General features: G+C 33.2%; 1 protein-coding gene across 2 annotated transcripts in view; it reads right to left on the bottom strand.

Annotated features, from left to right (window-relative positions):
- Positions 1-16,312, bottom strand: part of LOC114326299 (leucine-rich repeats and immunoglobulin-like domains protein 2) — an 831,802-nt gene that overhangs the window by 211,918 nt on the left and 603,572 nt on the right. For both annotated transcript variants that reach the window (XM_028274612.2, XM_028274611.2), the window contains one exon: positions 1,102-1,239. In XM_028274612.2, the coding sequence (XP_028130413.1) occupies positions 1,102-1,185 (84 nt within the window). In that variant the 5' untranslated portion in view covers positions 1,186-1,239. The remainder of the gene's footprint in view (positions 1-1,101; positions 1,240-16,312) is intronic.

Here is a 16,312-nt window from a genome sequence, read left to right as displayed (position 1 = left end):
TTAATAAACTCAACAAAAAATCCAATACTTAAAAACAGGCTCTTCCCAAACCAATGGAAGCTAGCCCATGCAGTCATAATTCTGAAGCCAGGAAAGAACTACATATTTCCGCAAAATTACAGGCCGATTAGCTTACTTTCAGCAGTCAGCAAGATGATAGAGCGAGTCCTTCAAGTCAGACTCATATCAGAGACAGACAGAGTAGGATCAATCCCAGAAGCGCAATTCGGATTCAGAGCTCACCATTCCAGCGAAATACAAGAACTAAGATTTAGAGTAGGTACTTAGCAGATGGATTCAACGACAATCAATACATAAAATCAGCGTTCCTTTGGTGTAAAAAAAGCCTTCGACAAAGTGTGGCATAAAGGATTAACATACCAAATGAAAGATTATGGATACAGCTTATCTCTTAGTACAAGCGACCGGAGGTTAAGGGTCCAGATAGAACTAGTTCCATATGAACTGGAGCCCCGGAAGCTGGAGTAGCACAGGGGCGGTCTTATCACCTCTTCTGTATAGCATCCTTACAGCAGATATTCCAAGAATACCCGGAACACTACTAAGCCTTTATACAGATGACACTGCAAACGCGGCAAATCAGAGTAACCTGCATATAGCCATAGGAAATCAATAAGCAGCACCGGATACATTAAAAGAATGAAGCATCCAATGGAATATGGAAATAAATTCAGAGAACACCTAAGCGGTTTTCAAAAAGAGGAGAGTTAACTCAGAGGTACAGCTGACAATACAAGACAGAGCCATCGAATGGCAAAACGAAGCTAAATATCTAAGAGTCATAATGGACTAGAAGTCCAGCAGTGGCTGCTGATTGATAATGACGATAAAGCGCAATCAAGAGCAATTTTTGAATTTTTGTAAAATGTTTTTCTACTATAGATTCATTAGTAACTATAATCTTTTGCTAGGCTTAATTATGTTCACTGCTTTTCTCATGGCAGCGTTGGTCTATTAACATGTTGTATAAATGCAACATATTTTCTGTTCCGCAGTGTAACTAAAGAATGATTTAAAAATTAGATACTTATTAAGCATGGTAGGTAAAAGATGCCGAAATATTTGCTTGATGATATTTACCTCTGTTGCGGCCAGAGCGCACAGTCCAGCTAACGCAGTCCAAGCCCAAACCCAAGTCCATCTGAACAACCGCACTCTGGCCATACTCTCTTCGACCCACCTTGCCGGCTATACCATATTCACCGGCTCACATGTAATCTGAAACAATCAAAAATATAAATTGAAAAACAAAATTCCGTTAAAATAGTAACTTAATATTAAAATACCAGAAATATTAATAAATACAATATTTTTTTTCTATTTATAAACACTTTTTGTTGTATTGAGCAAAAACGGTTGAGATATTTAAATTAAATTACATATTCTATTATTCATGACCCTCTTACTTTAATTGTAGCAATTTCTTTACTTATTTCTATAATACCTAGTTTGCTGTATTGAGTATAAAAAACCAGATATTTTAAATGAAATTGTATAGTCTATTATTCAAGACCCTCTTATTTTAAATTGTAGCATTTTGTTTACTTATTTTTTATTAATATGTTATTAGACCAAAAAAGTGGTTTCGTAATAAATAAAAAACTGAAGTCGCCCATAAGAGAATTCAAGCTAATAAACTAACGCAGGTGCTCGTTAAGACCGAAAGGAAAGTGGACAAATCTAACTCATATCAGAGCATGCACCAACTGAAGAAACAGATGCAAACGACAAAGATATTATATTCTATGAACTTATAGATGAACAGTACGTGGCATTACTCTGACACGAAGTCAAAATCTTAATGTACGATCCTTCAATTTTACAAGGAAGAGAATCTTAAATCAGTGAATGGAACCCATAGTTCATATGATGTCACTAACAATAATGTCACGATTAGCAGAATTTGCTGTAGCTGCTAATATTGTAGTAAAAATTACACGGTTACAAAGGAAAGACATACAGAAAGTAACGTGGGTCTCAACTGACGAAAATACTCGTAACACGATAGATCAAGCACTCACTGATGGAAGGCACTCTAGTATATAATCAAGGCACATAGCATGAGAGTTGCAGAAAGTGACTCAGATTACTTTTTCGTAAAAAAAAAGATGAGAATAAAGCTAAATACGAAGCGGACAAAACAGATCTCACAAGGCAACTAGTTGGATATACAAAATCTCGACTTACATGAGAAAGAACAAGAATATCAATTGCAAATACACACAAAATATGTTTCAGACGCTGGGAGAAGAGATTTTTTTTAAATTTTTTAATAGAATGTATTTGTTAATTTATTTATATTTTTCAAGAATTGGATATCATCATAAAGAGAAAATAAAAACATCATACCCGATAAGAATCAACTCGTAAATAAAGGAATTGACGAAATCAACATCATTATAATACAAACGTTACTGAAAGCCGGGAAAAAAGTGGTACCCATGGGAAAGAAAGACAAGAATGGATCTCACATGAAATAAAAACATTAATGGAAAAACGGAGAACACTAGCTCAACAAAACAAGAGATCAACAGCAGAGTATTCGAAAATAAACAAAAGCATCAAGAAAAAGATAAAAGAAGAGAAAAGAAAGAAACAAGAAGAACGAGTTGAAAAAGTAATTCAACAAAACAAGAATATGAAGTGCTTACGACCAAAACTGGGAAAACAGAAATTAATGCCATCAAAAATACTCAGGGTGAAGAGACTAACGATATATATGAAATATTATCAATAACACAACAGTACTACTTAGACTTCATATCATGGTACAAAGACGCAAAGGCGTCTTTGTACCATGGACTTATATAATGAAAAGCAACCACCCACACAAGAAACTCTTCAAAAATTGAAAACTAAAATAAAAAATGCTAACTCTGACCTACAACAAGAGATTAGCAAATCAGAAATAAAGAAAGCCCTTAGAGAACTGAAAAATAATAAATCACCAGGAAGAGACGGCATTACAGTGGAGATGAATAAAAATGACGGAAAATTACAAGGGAAGTCTTATATATTATTGAACAAAACACTAAGTACGCGAAACATATCCAGTAATTGAAATGAAGAAATCACCCTATTATTGTTTAAAAAAAGGAGACAAAAAGATCTGAAAAATTATAGACCGATTACCTTGCTTAATGTTATGTATAAATTGTTAACTAAAATATTAACCAACAGACTAACTCCTAAATTCAACAATTATCAGACCAAAGAACAGGCAGGATTCAGAAAAGGCTACAGTACATGTGATCACCTAGTGACAATGAAGTTACTTATTGGGAAAATAAATGAATACCAAATACCCATATATATGGCATCTATAGATTTTGAAAAGGCATTCGACTCCATAGAACACTGGGCAGTGAAATAATCACTACACAATAGCAGAGTAGATTACAGGTATACAGAACAAATCTCTAATAAATACAGTAAGGCCACAACTACGATCCAACTTGAACAAAATATATACCCCCATACCTACCAAAAGGGGCGTTAGACAATTTCGCCGAAACTCTTCAACGAAGCACTAAGAAGACATTTTCAAGAGATTACAATGGGAAGAATATGGAATCATAATTAACGGCCAATACTTAAATCACCTATAAATAGTAGGGGAGGAAAGCATGCTAAATTTGCAGTTACTCGAGCGTTATGGGGACCTATTGGGTTGTGAAGAGTAGGTCCTAAAACCAAAAAAAGTTAAGTTTTCCATTTTTTAATTTCATTTTCCATTTCCAACAATCGTTTTTTCTGATTATAGCGCCATCTATCCATAATTCGAAAAAATGTCTCGTATAAAAGTTACTTATTTTTACGCAGGGATGGGCGGTGTCGATAATGTCATGTCGACAATTCGATTGTCGACATGTCGACAATCATGTCGATGTCGAGTGATTTAAAGTTGTTGCCAATGTCGACAATGTCGAGTATGTCGACAATTAGCAAACGATCAGAATGACGTTCCGTGCGCACTAATTTGAAATTTTAGGTTAATCTGGCTGCGCTGACTTATTGAAAAAGTATGCATTAATGTTTCAACAAGTTGCAAAGAGACCAAATAATCTCAAACTTTTGAAACTTTTAACCTCACTATTAACTTGCGATTGTCAAATTCATAGGATATTCCATAATTGTTTGATTGCAGGTTTTTCAAGTGTAAATGAATTTTAAATAGATTCATATAGAGACAATTTATTATGTGCAAACCTCATGATAGAGTAATGCAATGTAATGAATCTAAAATATTACCATATAGATGCAAAACCAGAAAAAACCAGCAAAACAAATTTTCATAGATTTTTAATTTTCTATCGTTACTCGTAAACTCGTAACATTTACAGAAAGGTTTAAAAAAATTAAAAAGAAACGTAAACCTAAACGTCAGTAAACGAGGTAAGATTCAAAACCACAATCAAACATATCTCAGTACATTGAAACCTTACCTTGTTTCCTAACATTTCGTTTACTTTTTTTTTTAAATTTTACTAACTCTTTATTATAATAATTATAGTATAATAATTACTGAAACAGTGTTGAATCTCTTCGTGCTTTGGCAGAGACTGCATAATAAAAATATTACAACATTTTGCGGTTTTGCTAATTTTTAACCAAAGAAAACATTTAACCAATAATACATCAAATAGTTGTACTTTCCCCGTCCATATCTACAATTTCTTCCTCGTCCAGGTCATAACTATTTTTATCAGGATACTCTCCCTTTAATGAAACATAAATATGTACCAATTTCTTGGAATTAGTGAACGTTAATCTATTTCTTATCAGACTGTGAATGTGTCCCCAATTTGAAAAGAGTCTCTCGATTTGAGCTGAGGAGGCTGGCATTTTTAGAAGTCTGAGAGCCATTTTAGCAAGAATTGGGCATTCCAGTTTGACCACTCGCCAAAATACTAGAGGCTTTTCAACTCCTTTTTCCCAAAGTGTTGAGAATATTCCTGAAATTGTAAACCTAATATATTAAAAATCAAAAGAGCGATAATTTTGTCTGAAAGACTTACCCGATTTAGTGTTAAATTTGTCCCATTCTTCTATGCCCTGATTGCACAACTTTCTGAGTAAGAACTGAGTTATTATACCAGTGTGCTCTGACGTAAGCTTGGAATTTTCATATTTCGGATGCAGATAGTACGCAGTTAATGCGTACACGTTTAACGCCATTTGTTGTCTGTGTTTCAATTTTTCTTTAAGGTTATCTGGCAGATTCAAATTGAGCCACAGATGAACGGCATCTGCTACAGATGTGTCAGATTTCTGACAAACATTGATCAGATTACAAATGGGTTCATAAATTTCTATGTTCTGTTGAATCTCATCCACAAATTCATCGTTGAAGATTAATTCCTTGACTTTCGGCTTAATCTTTTTTTTCGTTACAGCGGCTACTTGTTTCATATATACCAGATTTTCTAGGAGACTTTCGAAAGAATATCGGTAAGAGCACCATCTTTTTTCGGCCGGCAATTTGATTCTGCGCCCTCCCTTATCAACTATCATTTTTTCTAAATCTGGTTGCTTAAATTCTTTGAGGACAATGACCACATTGTCGACTAACTTTTTATCCAGCACGTCTTTGGCTAAAAGGTTGCCGGTGTGGCTACTGCACGTAGAGTGCCACATGTTGTGCTTGAAGAGGGATCCCATTTTAATCATTGCACTAGCATTATCCGAAACTATACCGTACGCATCTACAACGTATTTTTCTTTTGCAATTTTTTTAGATTCTGTTATTATTTCGGCAAGTTTTTCTCCAGTCTCAGACTCCGTGGTTAAATCCCAAGCATCAAGAAAGGCATTTTTTCCGTCTGCACTATGCAACATTGTCACAACCGTTTTAGAATTAGTAGATGAGTTTTTCCAACCGTCACACAAAATGACTGACTCGGTTTCCACTTTTTTACGTGAAATCTCAATACAGTCTTCATAGCACTTATTTAAAAGCGATGTACAAAGTTTTTTCCGGCCAGGAATTTTGTCTAAATAAGCAGGACGGATCGTTTTTATAAAATTTTTAAAGAGAGGTGATTCTACCACAGTGAATGGTAAGTTACAGCCGAATATAAATTTGGCTAGTGCAGTGCTTATCTTCTCCTCTTCATACTCTTGTAATATGTCCATATAGTCGGTGATTTTCTTTGATTTTTTGGCTGGTCTAGCTTGAGATGTAGCGAATAAATTTCTTTTATTCGTGCTTGTGTAGCTTGTGCTGGAGGAAGTTGGAGTACTTAAGTTAGTCAAATTACTACTCTCAGTATCAGTAGTTGATAACATCATATTTTCAGCAATACTATGAGTGCCTTGAATTGCTACACCATTGTTTTCTTCCAATTCCAATAAGGCGGCATCGGTATCTAATGAATTTTCTATAATTCCATCTAGCATGTTTTCAGGTGAAGTTCCAGTCACAATAGCTAGCGAACCATCTTCCATAACTTCGTAACTACCGTTCGTTGTATTCTAAAATTCAAAATAAAAAGAAACTCTAAGGTGACTAAATATGAAGGGCGGATCTACGGACACCCTGTATACAGAAGTTGGCATAGATACAGCGTTTTGTACTTAATTCAATAGGCCAATCCGTTTTTTGCCGTAAAATACTAAACTTGGTGTTTTTTAAATGGGACACCCTGTATATAGAGATGCAACAACGTGAAAACCTCAGAATTCAAATTCTGGGGTGAAAACTGATGCAATTTATGTCCCCTTCCGAATTCGAATTAAATAGTAATCAAGAAATCTACAATAATATATAGTGCGTTATTTTCACTTCTTGCCGTTAGATGGCTATACGGTTTTTGACGCCATGTTTTCTCCAATATACTACTACCGAAATGGTGATCCATGCGTTGTTGAGTTATGCGGCTCCGAACACATTTTACGATTCATTTTTATATTATAGATAAATGTAATTTCAAAAAGTTCCCCCCAAAATTTTTTCTAGATCCGCCCCTGCTAAATATGTAGTAGAACATACGTCCTATATACTCACTTGTGGATTAACTGTAGGTGTAAAACCTGTGTCTGAGCCAGTATTTTCGTATATCGAAACATGCGACATTTCATTATTGGATTGATTACCATTGCCACGATCTAACTTGCAGACGTTTCTTAAAATGAAAGTACGGGACGGGGTTAGTTATCAGCCGATACAAATATCAATTTCAGAGAATAAATCTCTATAGCTATCCAGCTAAAATTAATTAAAATATTTCTTCTTACCTGTGACTTTGCAATCTTGCTGCAGCTGTATTTTTTATCACATTTCCACATACACAACATTTAGCCGCGTGCTTTCCTTCTATCTTTAATACTTTGAATGATAATATATCATAGTTTTTATTCAGTTTTGTGCCACTCATTTTGATTCTGATCAGATCAGATCACATTCAAAGTTTACAACTGAATAATTTCATAACATAACCTCACTTTTTTCCATTATGGACACGTTGCTGACATTGTCGACATTGTCGACATTGTTGACACGTTCTCGACATTGTCGACACGTCTGTGTCGACAATTAAAGTCGACGTGTCGATGCCCATCTCTGTTTTTACGTAAGGAATCCAAATCGACAATAAAAAATTGGTGCTCCTGTTTACGATTTTAAATTATCCTCCCAACCCCACCTCCGTGGGGAGTCGTATTTGGTGTTATTCAATAGATTTTTCAAAAATGTTAAATACATGTATTTTTCAGATTTTCGATCTGATGTTCATTTCACGAAATATCACGGAATTAGTAATTAAAATTTTAAATTTACCCCATCCCTCTCCGTGTGAGGTCGTGTTTGGTATCACTCGATAGATTTTTGAAAAATATTGAACAAGTTATGTTTCAGTTTTTCGATCTGACGTTCATTTCGCGAAATGTTCGCTTTTTTTTGTGAACCTTTGTGACTCACCCATTTCTTTACGGCCCGCTCAAATCATCAGATTTTTTAAATATATACTGTTTTGCATGTATTTAACTTACCTTATCTTAACCTGACGATTTCGAGTTTTTTATAGGATAGATTTTTTTTCGAACCGCCTTTACCGAACTCCCCTGTATTAACAGCCAATATAAGGTAAGGGTACATTTACAGGGTACAAGGTTTCTCCCCATGTGATAATGTGACGCGCTCCAGAAACTGCAAAAATTCCCCGCTTGGGCTCCCCTACCATAAGAATGACTACATAAGAATACCATAAGAATACGCTGACGATATCGTCCTTAATATTGATAAAACAACTACACCAAGAAGTCAGTAAAGTTGGACAAAAATGAATTACAGCAAAACTAAAGTGACATCAAATAACAAAATCCGTAGTTCGTACGTCAATCAGTTGATTATAATCAATTTTCTAAGTAGGTAATAAAGAAGGTATAAATTAATTTTATAGTAATTAAATACTTGATAATGATCAGTTGATTGCACTTTTGATTAGCGTTCGAACAACCGACCCTTAAGCTATTAAATAGATTATTGTTAAATTTAAAAATTTGATAATAGAATTTAATTTTAATTTTGAATATGATTCGTTTTCAACAATCGCATCTACATAAAAAATCACAAAAACTAACAAAAAACAATACACAAAAAACAGTAAGAATTGGTACTTGCTGGTAACATAATCTCAAACAACGTTTTTCCACTACAGATTACTAGATGCCTTAAGATAAAGGCCAAAATTTAAAGGGAGATACACGTAACCCAAAAAGATCAGGTTATTAGGACTTTCGCAGTACCTACCTATTTATCAGATTTAATTTCCTTTTAAGTTTCTTAGAACGATTTCCTGAGTGTAAATCGAAACGTTAAACAATAGTTCATTTAAGACATGTAATTTTAATTACACCAACAATTATGTCTCTGTCCCATAAACACAATACTAAAATATTTTTTATTTGTTTTATATATGCATACCTATATAATAATTTTCTTATGCATAAACTGTATTTAATTTTAAAATAGTTATTAAAGTAAAAAGGGTATTATAAGGATAGTATTATAAGGCTTGATGTTAATGGTGTATGTACCGAGGGCCTCTGGCCCGAGGTATATACGTTGACCGAAAGCGTTATTATCTATACTGCCGTGCTAAGCCCAAAGGCGGGAACTGATTTTTTATCGAAAATGAGATTTTTGTATTTTTAGGTAAAATAGGGTAATTAGTATATTTTTATAAAGTCTTTGGAGTTGTAGAAGCATTATATTTTAAATAAAATTGCAATTTTGTTAGCGGTATCTACACTTTTCAGTTAAAATACTAAGCCATTTGGCGGCAAATGTTAAATACTATGGCGTTTTGACGGTATCTGCTACAGTTGCCCTCCATATACCTTAGAATATTGCACTTACCGCTAATCTACTTTCAAGAATGCTACGCCTACATTTAGAAACCGCCAAATCGCCTTAGTATTACAAAAGTAAATTCGGCCTAACTTTACAAGGTTAAATTATTGTGTTAGTTAAAAGAGTTGTGTAAGTAAAAGAAATAATTAGCGAGGATGGTAAGAAATTTTCGAGTTTATTATATCTATTGAAATGTATTTTCATTTTTGTTTATAATATTTCAAGAATTAACCAAATTATGTTGTCCTAAACAATATGAATCTGCGCCAAGTGGATGATTTTTTATATCTTGAATTAGGCGGTAAGAGATTTTCATATTTAAAAAATATGTCTTTTTTTTAATTAGGTTTTAAAAACTTAATAATATATCCATACGCTGTCCACAAACATTTTTAGAAAAAGAGATTTAAAATAGGTATTATGTTTTTTTAGAAAATCAAGTAGAGTCGAGTAAGAGTTGTGAAACACGAGGTGAAACCACTGAAGACAATATTGTAGAAAGAGAAACATTTATTGTAAAGCAATTACAAGAGGTGAAAAAAAAACTATGTTCAGCCTATACAGGCTCAAGGTTTGTTTCATACTTAAAGTTTTCTGTATGTTTAAACCCTTTGTTGGTCGTACATGGGATTAGAATTAGCAGTCCCATTGATTGCATTTTTTTTTGTTTAAATACAAGCTAATATCATTGTTTAACTAGATAATGTCTATAATAAGTAGTCTAGTTATACAATGCTATTATAGATACGGGATTGTAGATTTGGGATATCTTTATTTCATCTTTTGAGAATTCTTTACCTAAGTTTTATACAAAAATGCTGGTTTTATTCCTTTATAAATTTTCTAAGAATGCGTCAGGTACCTGGATAATAATCCAAAAATTTGTTTGCATATTTTAAAAATTTTATATATCCCATAATTAGCTATTTTTCGGTCTAAAAGACAGTGGTCATCATATTTTAATCATAACATATAACTAGTTTGTACAATAAACTAATAAAATGTTAAAATTTGCCCTAGTTACTGTAAATTATGGTATTTTCCCAAATATAATATTGTGAAATACCCAATAATATAACCCCATATATACCCATAATAATATTAGGGCAGGTGTCGGCGATCATAAAAATCTTGAAGCCCTATAATAACTCAGGCCTGTCGTAAAATAGCAAACCTTTGTCGCTAAGAAACAAAATAAAAATAGCTGAGAAAGTCAAAAGTATGGTTTACAATCACATTCACAGTTGAAGAATTCTTTAAAACGCTTCAGCAGATGTTTAAACATCTATAACAATCTGAACGAATTATGTTTAGTATAAGTACAGTTCTGCCCAAATTATTAGACGTACTATAAAAGATTTTATAAAAATTTAAATTATGAGGTAATACCATTGTATTGTAATACTAAATAGGTTTTGTATATGTACCAGACACAAATTATGTTGTTTGGTGGTCTATTAAATTGTCTATATTGAATCACAAATAGAACATTAATATTAATGAACCAATATGTATTTATTGACTCTTCAAAGAAACCGATATAACTACAACTAAATATTGTCAATTTGTTGTTGTCATATTGCAGCTTAACAAAATAATAACATTTAATAGTACTTTAATTCTTTCAATTTAATAAACTGTAATACACAGAAAAGCTTTTTATTTCATATCAATCACAACTGTAAACCACATACCGCTAATAGGCTTAGTTTTATAGTAAGTTTTGATAAAACGTTTTAGCGGTATCTACCTCTTTTTATATAAAACTTTGTTTTAAAATATAATTAATGGTTCCCTTAATAAACTGGGGCATATACCCATGCATAAAAACTATTAGCTAGTCCATAAATCCCTTACGGGCCAAAATTTTAGCACTCAATTTTGAAATCGATTTTGCCACCATTTTGTGAAATGTTAGTTACCGCCTTTGGGCCTAGCACGGCAGTATAATACCCGTGGTACCTTCAACGTTTAATGTCCGACGAAATTATTCTTTATATGAAAAAACTTTTAATGAATTTTGAATTAATTAGTTTTCAAATAAGTACATTTACGGTCGTAACGTAACTGTGGTAAACATAGTTTTACTTAGGTTATTATTTGCCAACTTGACAGTATTTAACTAGTTATTAAAATTTAATAACGCCCTAGGGCGTTATATCTGACTTCGAATTCATCTGATTATTATTTGTCAAATAATATACCAGTCGGATATTAATATTATTTTTAATCTAATATATGTCCAACTTTTCAAATTCAAACATTGTTAATAGCAGGCCCATGTGACCTTAAGACTTTTAAAATTATATTATTTTTATTCTAATATATGCCCAACTTTTCAAATTCAAACATTGTTAATAGCAGGCCCATGTGACCTTAAGACTTTTTAGTTAAGTATATAAAAGTGTAACCTTTAAATAGAGATAAAGCTTTTAAATTGCTTCAAAGGTCGATTAGTACTATATAATGACATACCAAATAAAAGAACGGCTGCATGCATTTTCGAGAGCAAATGAAAAGGACATGCACTTGAACAGCAGGAAAAAGTAGGCACTGTGAATAATTCAACAACTAAATTATGCAGGATATGCAGAGAAGTACAAATGGTAATTTTGGCTTACTTTATATTTTTGCATATTAATTCTGTAAAAGGGCATGAATAAATAACTTCTGAGAAAATGTATTTTCTCGAGAATTGAATTTATATAAAGTTATAAAAAATACCTTTGTTATGAAAAGGTTTCGAAGTGAAAATTACTTTATTACATATTTATATATCTTTACGAAAAATGAGAGAATAATTATTAGAATATCTATTACGTGGAAAGATCACGTTTTTAAGATTATTGGAATATTTGTGCATTCAGAAAGTGCATCAAAAACAGATAAACAAAATATTCTTTGAAACCCTGTGAGAACTTATTGAAAATAACACACACCAGAAAAGTCTAGGGATATTTTTAGGAAGAGACGTAATTTAATTTTTAATTGTTTTGTCACTATAAATAATACTCTATTTGTAGTGATTAGTAGTATTTAATATACCACAAAATTTGTTGAAAGGTAAAAAATAACGAGAACGCCTTAAGTACAATTAAATGTAATTATATTTATCTATATAAATAAAAATGAATGTTTGTATGTATTAGTAGGGGAGCAAAGTATGTTAAATGTGCAGTCACTCGAGCGTGATGGGGACCTATTGGGTTGTGAAGAGTAGGTCCTAAAACCAAAAAAAGTTAAGTAAAATTTTCCATTTTAGTGGGCGCTTGGCATTTTTTAATCTAATTTTCCATTTCCAACAATCGTTTTTCCGATTATAACGCCATCTATCCATAATTCGAGAAAATGTTTCAAATCAAAGTTACTTATTTTTACGTAAGGAATCCAAATCTGCAATAAAAAAAATGGGGCTTCAATTTATGATTTTGAAGTAACCCCACCTCCGTGGGGGGTCGTGTTTAGTGACATTCGATAGATTTTTTTAAAATATTGAATATGTGTATTTTACAGTTTTTCGATTTGATGGTCGTTTCGCGAAATATCACGGGATTCGTATTTAAAATATTAAGTTTACCCCCACCCCTTTCCGTGGGAAGTCGCGTTTGGTATCATTCGATAGATTTTTAAAAAATATTGAGCACATATTTTTTAGTTTTTCGATCTGTCTTTCATTTCGCGAAATATTCGTTTTTTTCTTGTGAAACTTTGCGACTCACCCATTTCCTTACGCCCTGCCCAAATCTTCAGATTTTTGAAATATACGCTCTCTTGCATGTACTTAACTTACCTTATCTTAATCTGACTTATCTTAAGAGCAAATATATGGTAGAGGTACATCTGCATGGTACCAGGTTTCTCCCCATATGATAATCTGACGCGCTCGAGTAACTGCAAAAATCCCCGCTTGGGCTCCCCTACCATATGTATGTACCTTATAGACTCACAAACTATGATCATATGATGACCTTAATAAAAGTTGTTGTACATAAACCTGGGAAGGTTTAAGAGTTGGTACGACCAAACTAAGTAAAAAGGGGCTTGGCCCCCATAATTTTTTTTTATTTTTTTGGACAAACATTTACTAACTATCACAAAAATATCGAAGACTATCCTATCATGTAGGTATTAAAAATACCAATACCATTGACAATCGTTGGTTGGTACCATATTAGCCTTTGCTGAGCGAGACATTAAGTGCTCATGTTAATGTTGGGTTCTTCAGTTAGGTGAAGAGCAGTAAATACATTTTTGCAAGTATGTGAAGAAAGGTAATAATACGGCTGTGTCTAAGTTGAAAATGCCAATATGAATGTTAATCCAGTTAACAAAAACTATAAAATAAAAATTCATTAACGGGATTCAGCAGTTATTTATTTAGCGGTTTATCTTGAAAAAGCGCGTGTATTTCACGAAGAAGTTAATCGTGTGGATGCTTTTGGTACCTTTGCACGAGCATTAGCTACTCTCACAAGTACCTACCACACTATTTCACATAGACTCAAACTAACCGCAACATGCACCCCGATTGATAAATGTCCCAATCTATTCAAAACATCTTGGTGCGAATATTTACAGTAAAATCCAAGGCAGACTGAATCTTTTATCTTCGACCGTTGTTGACCGATTACTTTTTACTTTCAAGATATGCGTAATTAACTAAAGTAAATGGACAACTGTAATCGATATAATATATCCGATATGCCAATTCAATTTAAACGTGTTCAATTTCCAATGAGATTGTCATCTACAGTGCCATTAGATTAAACTATGATTGATATTATTTTGTTGTTATTTTCATAATTAATTAATATATAAAATTTTAAGGTTTAAATTAAAAATAAAAGTTTGACGGTGGCGGATTATGATTTGGCATAGTGGTGACAAATGCTGAAAACGTAATCATGAGATAAAAAAAGTCCTATCAAGAGATTTTCATGTTTACAGTTTTTTTTTTTCACTTACTATCGTAGAGTAGTAATACGTAGGTATAAAAATCTTACCGGATGTATTCTTATTCATATCTCAGGGACAAGTGAATCATGTACGACGTTATCTTGGTTGACAGTGAAAGTGAAAAAACGCGTGTTTTGCAAACGCTGTAAACTGTTTTGTAATTTATCAATTTTATCGCTATAAAGCAGATTCTTCTTTTTCAAGTATGTAAGATGTAAGTTGACTTAAGATTGATTAAAAATGAGTGCATAAAATTTGTTAATAAATAAACAGTAAAAATATGTATGTATAGTTAAAATAATCAAAATTTTGTACAGATATATTCAAAAAGTACATAACTCTGAGGCGGTTCTACATAACAGGAATATGTACTGGCGGTTGTACATAAGTAAAAGGTTCTGAACGTTGTACTTCAAACCGAAACTGTATGCGTAATCAGCAATTTTAAGGGTTTCTTATAATATAAAGTTTTAAAAAAATATGCGTTTAAACTAAAAATTTTGAATTTATTTACGCCATATTGGATCCGTCATTTATTTTCAAAAAAATGTCAGATTTGTAATAAGCGACCTTAAATTACTGAATTTTTTAAAAATATTGCGTTTTCATTGATATTTTAAATATTTTCCTCCATTTTTGATCCGCCATTTTGTTTAAAAGAAATGTCAGATTAATAATCAGCGATGCCAAAAACCCTTAAATACCAAGGTAAATCCGAAGTGTATGAACCATATACGCTTTTAAAGGTTCAAGACCACGTTTTCGGCATTTGTAACCACAGTGCGTCGATGCATGTGCCACTAAAAAGTGACGGCATAATACTTTCTACGGCATAATGTTTTTTACTATTTAAGTTATAGACTCTTATGCTGCCCAAAATGCCTAGCAAATTTTCCCCATCCCGGTTCATTGTCTACAGGTTTTGTACATGGAGATTCAATTTTTTCCACGTAATATTTTTGAATATTTTTTTGGTTCTGTTAATTTTTAGTTATTGAATTATGACACATTATCTAATTCCATAAGGTACATAAGGTGCAACAAAGTTCACCGGGTCAGCTAGTTATAAATAAAACTGTAGCCCAATCAATTGCATCAAGAGCCTTTGTAGTGGCTATACATGTACAGATTCTAACGGCTGTTGACACTGCTTTTAAATGCGGCTGTTGCGTTGCTGGTTTGCGAAAATATATTTGGAGGACATACAGTGTGGCAAAGCCAAATGGAATAAATTGATTATTTCGTGAGTTAGCGATTTTGGAAAGAAACTCTAATTTTTGTCTAAAACCTAAATTTTTTGGCAAATATATCATACTAGTGACATCCGTCTTGGCGTGATGACGTAATGGTTGATTTTTTAAATAAGAATAATAGGGGTCGTGTGCTAGCTCATTTGAAAGGTAATTCAATAGGGGACTTGAACATTTTTTTATTGCATAATAATGTTCAGTTTTGTTTAAAAATGAGATTTCCAAAACTTCACGCTTCAAAAACTCGTAATAACTTAGAAATACATATTTAAAGTCTTCTGCGGTATAAAATAGTTCAAACGACCCGTGACGTCACATAGTTTTACATTAGTTTTTATTATGGTTAGCCTTTGAGCATGGGATCATACATGTTCATTAACTCGGCCCATGGAGAGTTAGAGCCATCTTCTCTAACACTCACATGGGTAATTCCTACCTGACGCGTCCATGTCGCGGGGGTGGGCACCTCTCACTTCAGTAGGCCGGAGTGAACAGGTGGCGAAGTTCAGGTAGGGACCCAGTTCTGTGGGGTATAACGCGGACCCCTGCCCAGGGATACGGGTGAAGACCACAACGGCGGAGACGGCGTAGAAGAGGATCTTCGGTTCGGCGTCAATGGCGGAAGTGGCAGGCCTGTTTTTTCGGCATACCACTGCAAAATCGGATCTAAAATGGGCGGTTGTGGATTCTGGTTGACGAAGAAACATCGACGGCGAAAGAAAAGGAGCAGATT

Source organism: Diabrotica virgifera, chromosome 4 (assembly GCF_917563875.1).
Source record: "Diabrotica virgifera virgifera chromosome 4, PGI_DIABVI_V3a".
Taxonomy (NCBI): Eukaryota; Metazoa; Arthropoda; class Insecta; order Coleoptera; family Chrysomelidae; genus Diabrotica; species Diabrotica virgifera.
This window is presented reverse-complemented; position numbering and strand designations above follow the sequence as displayed.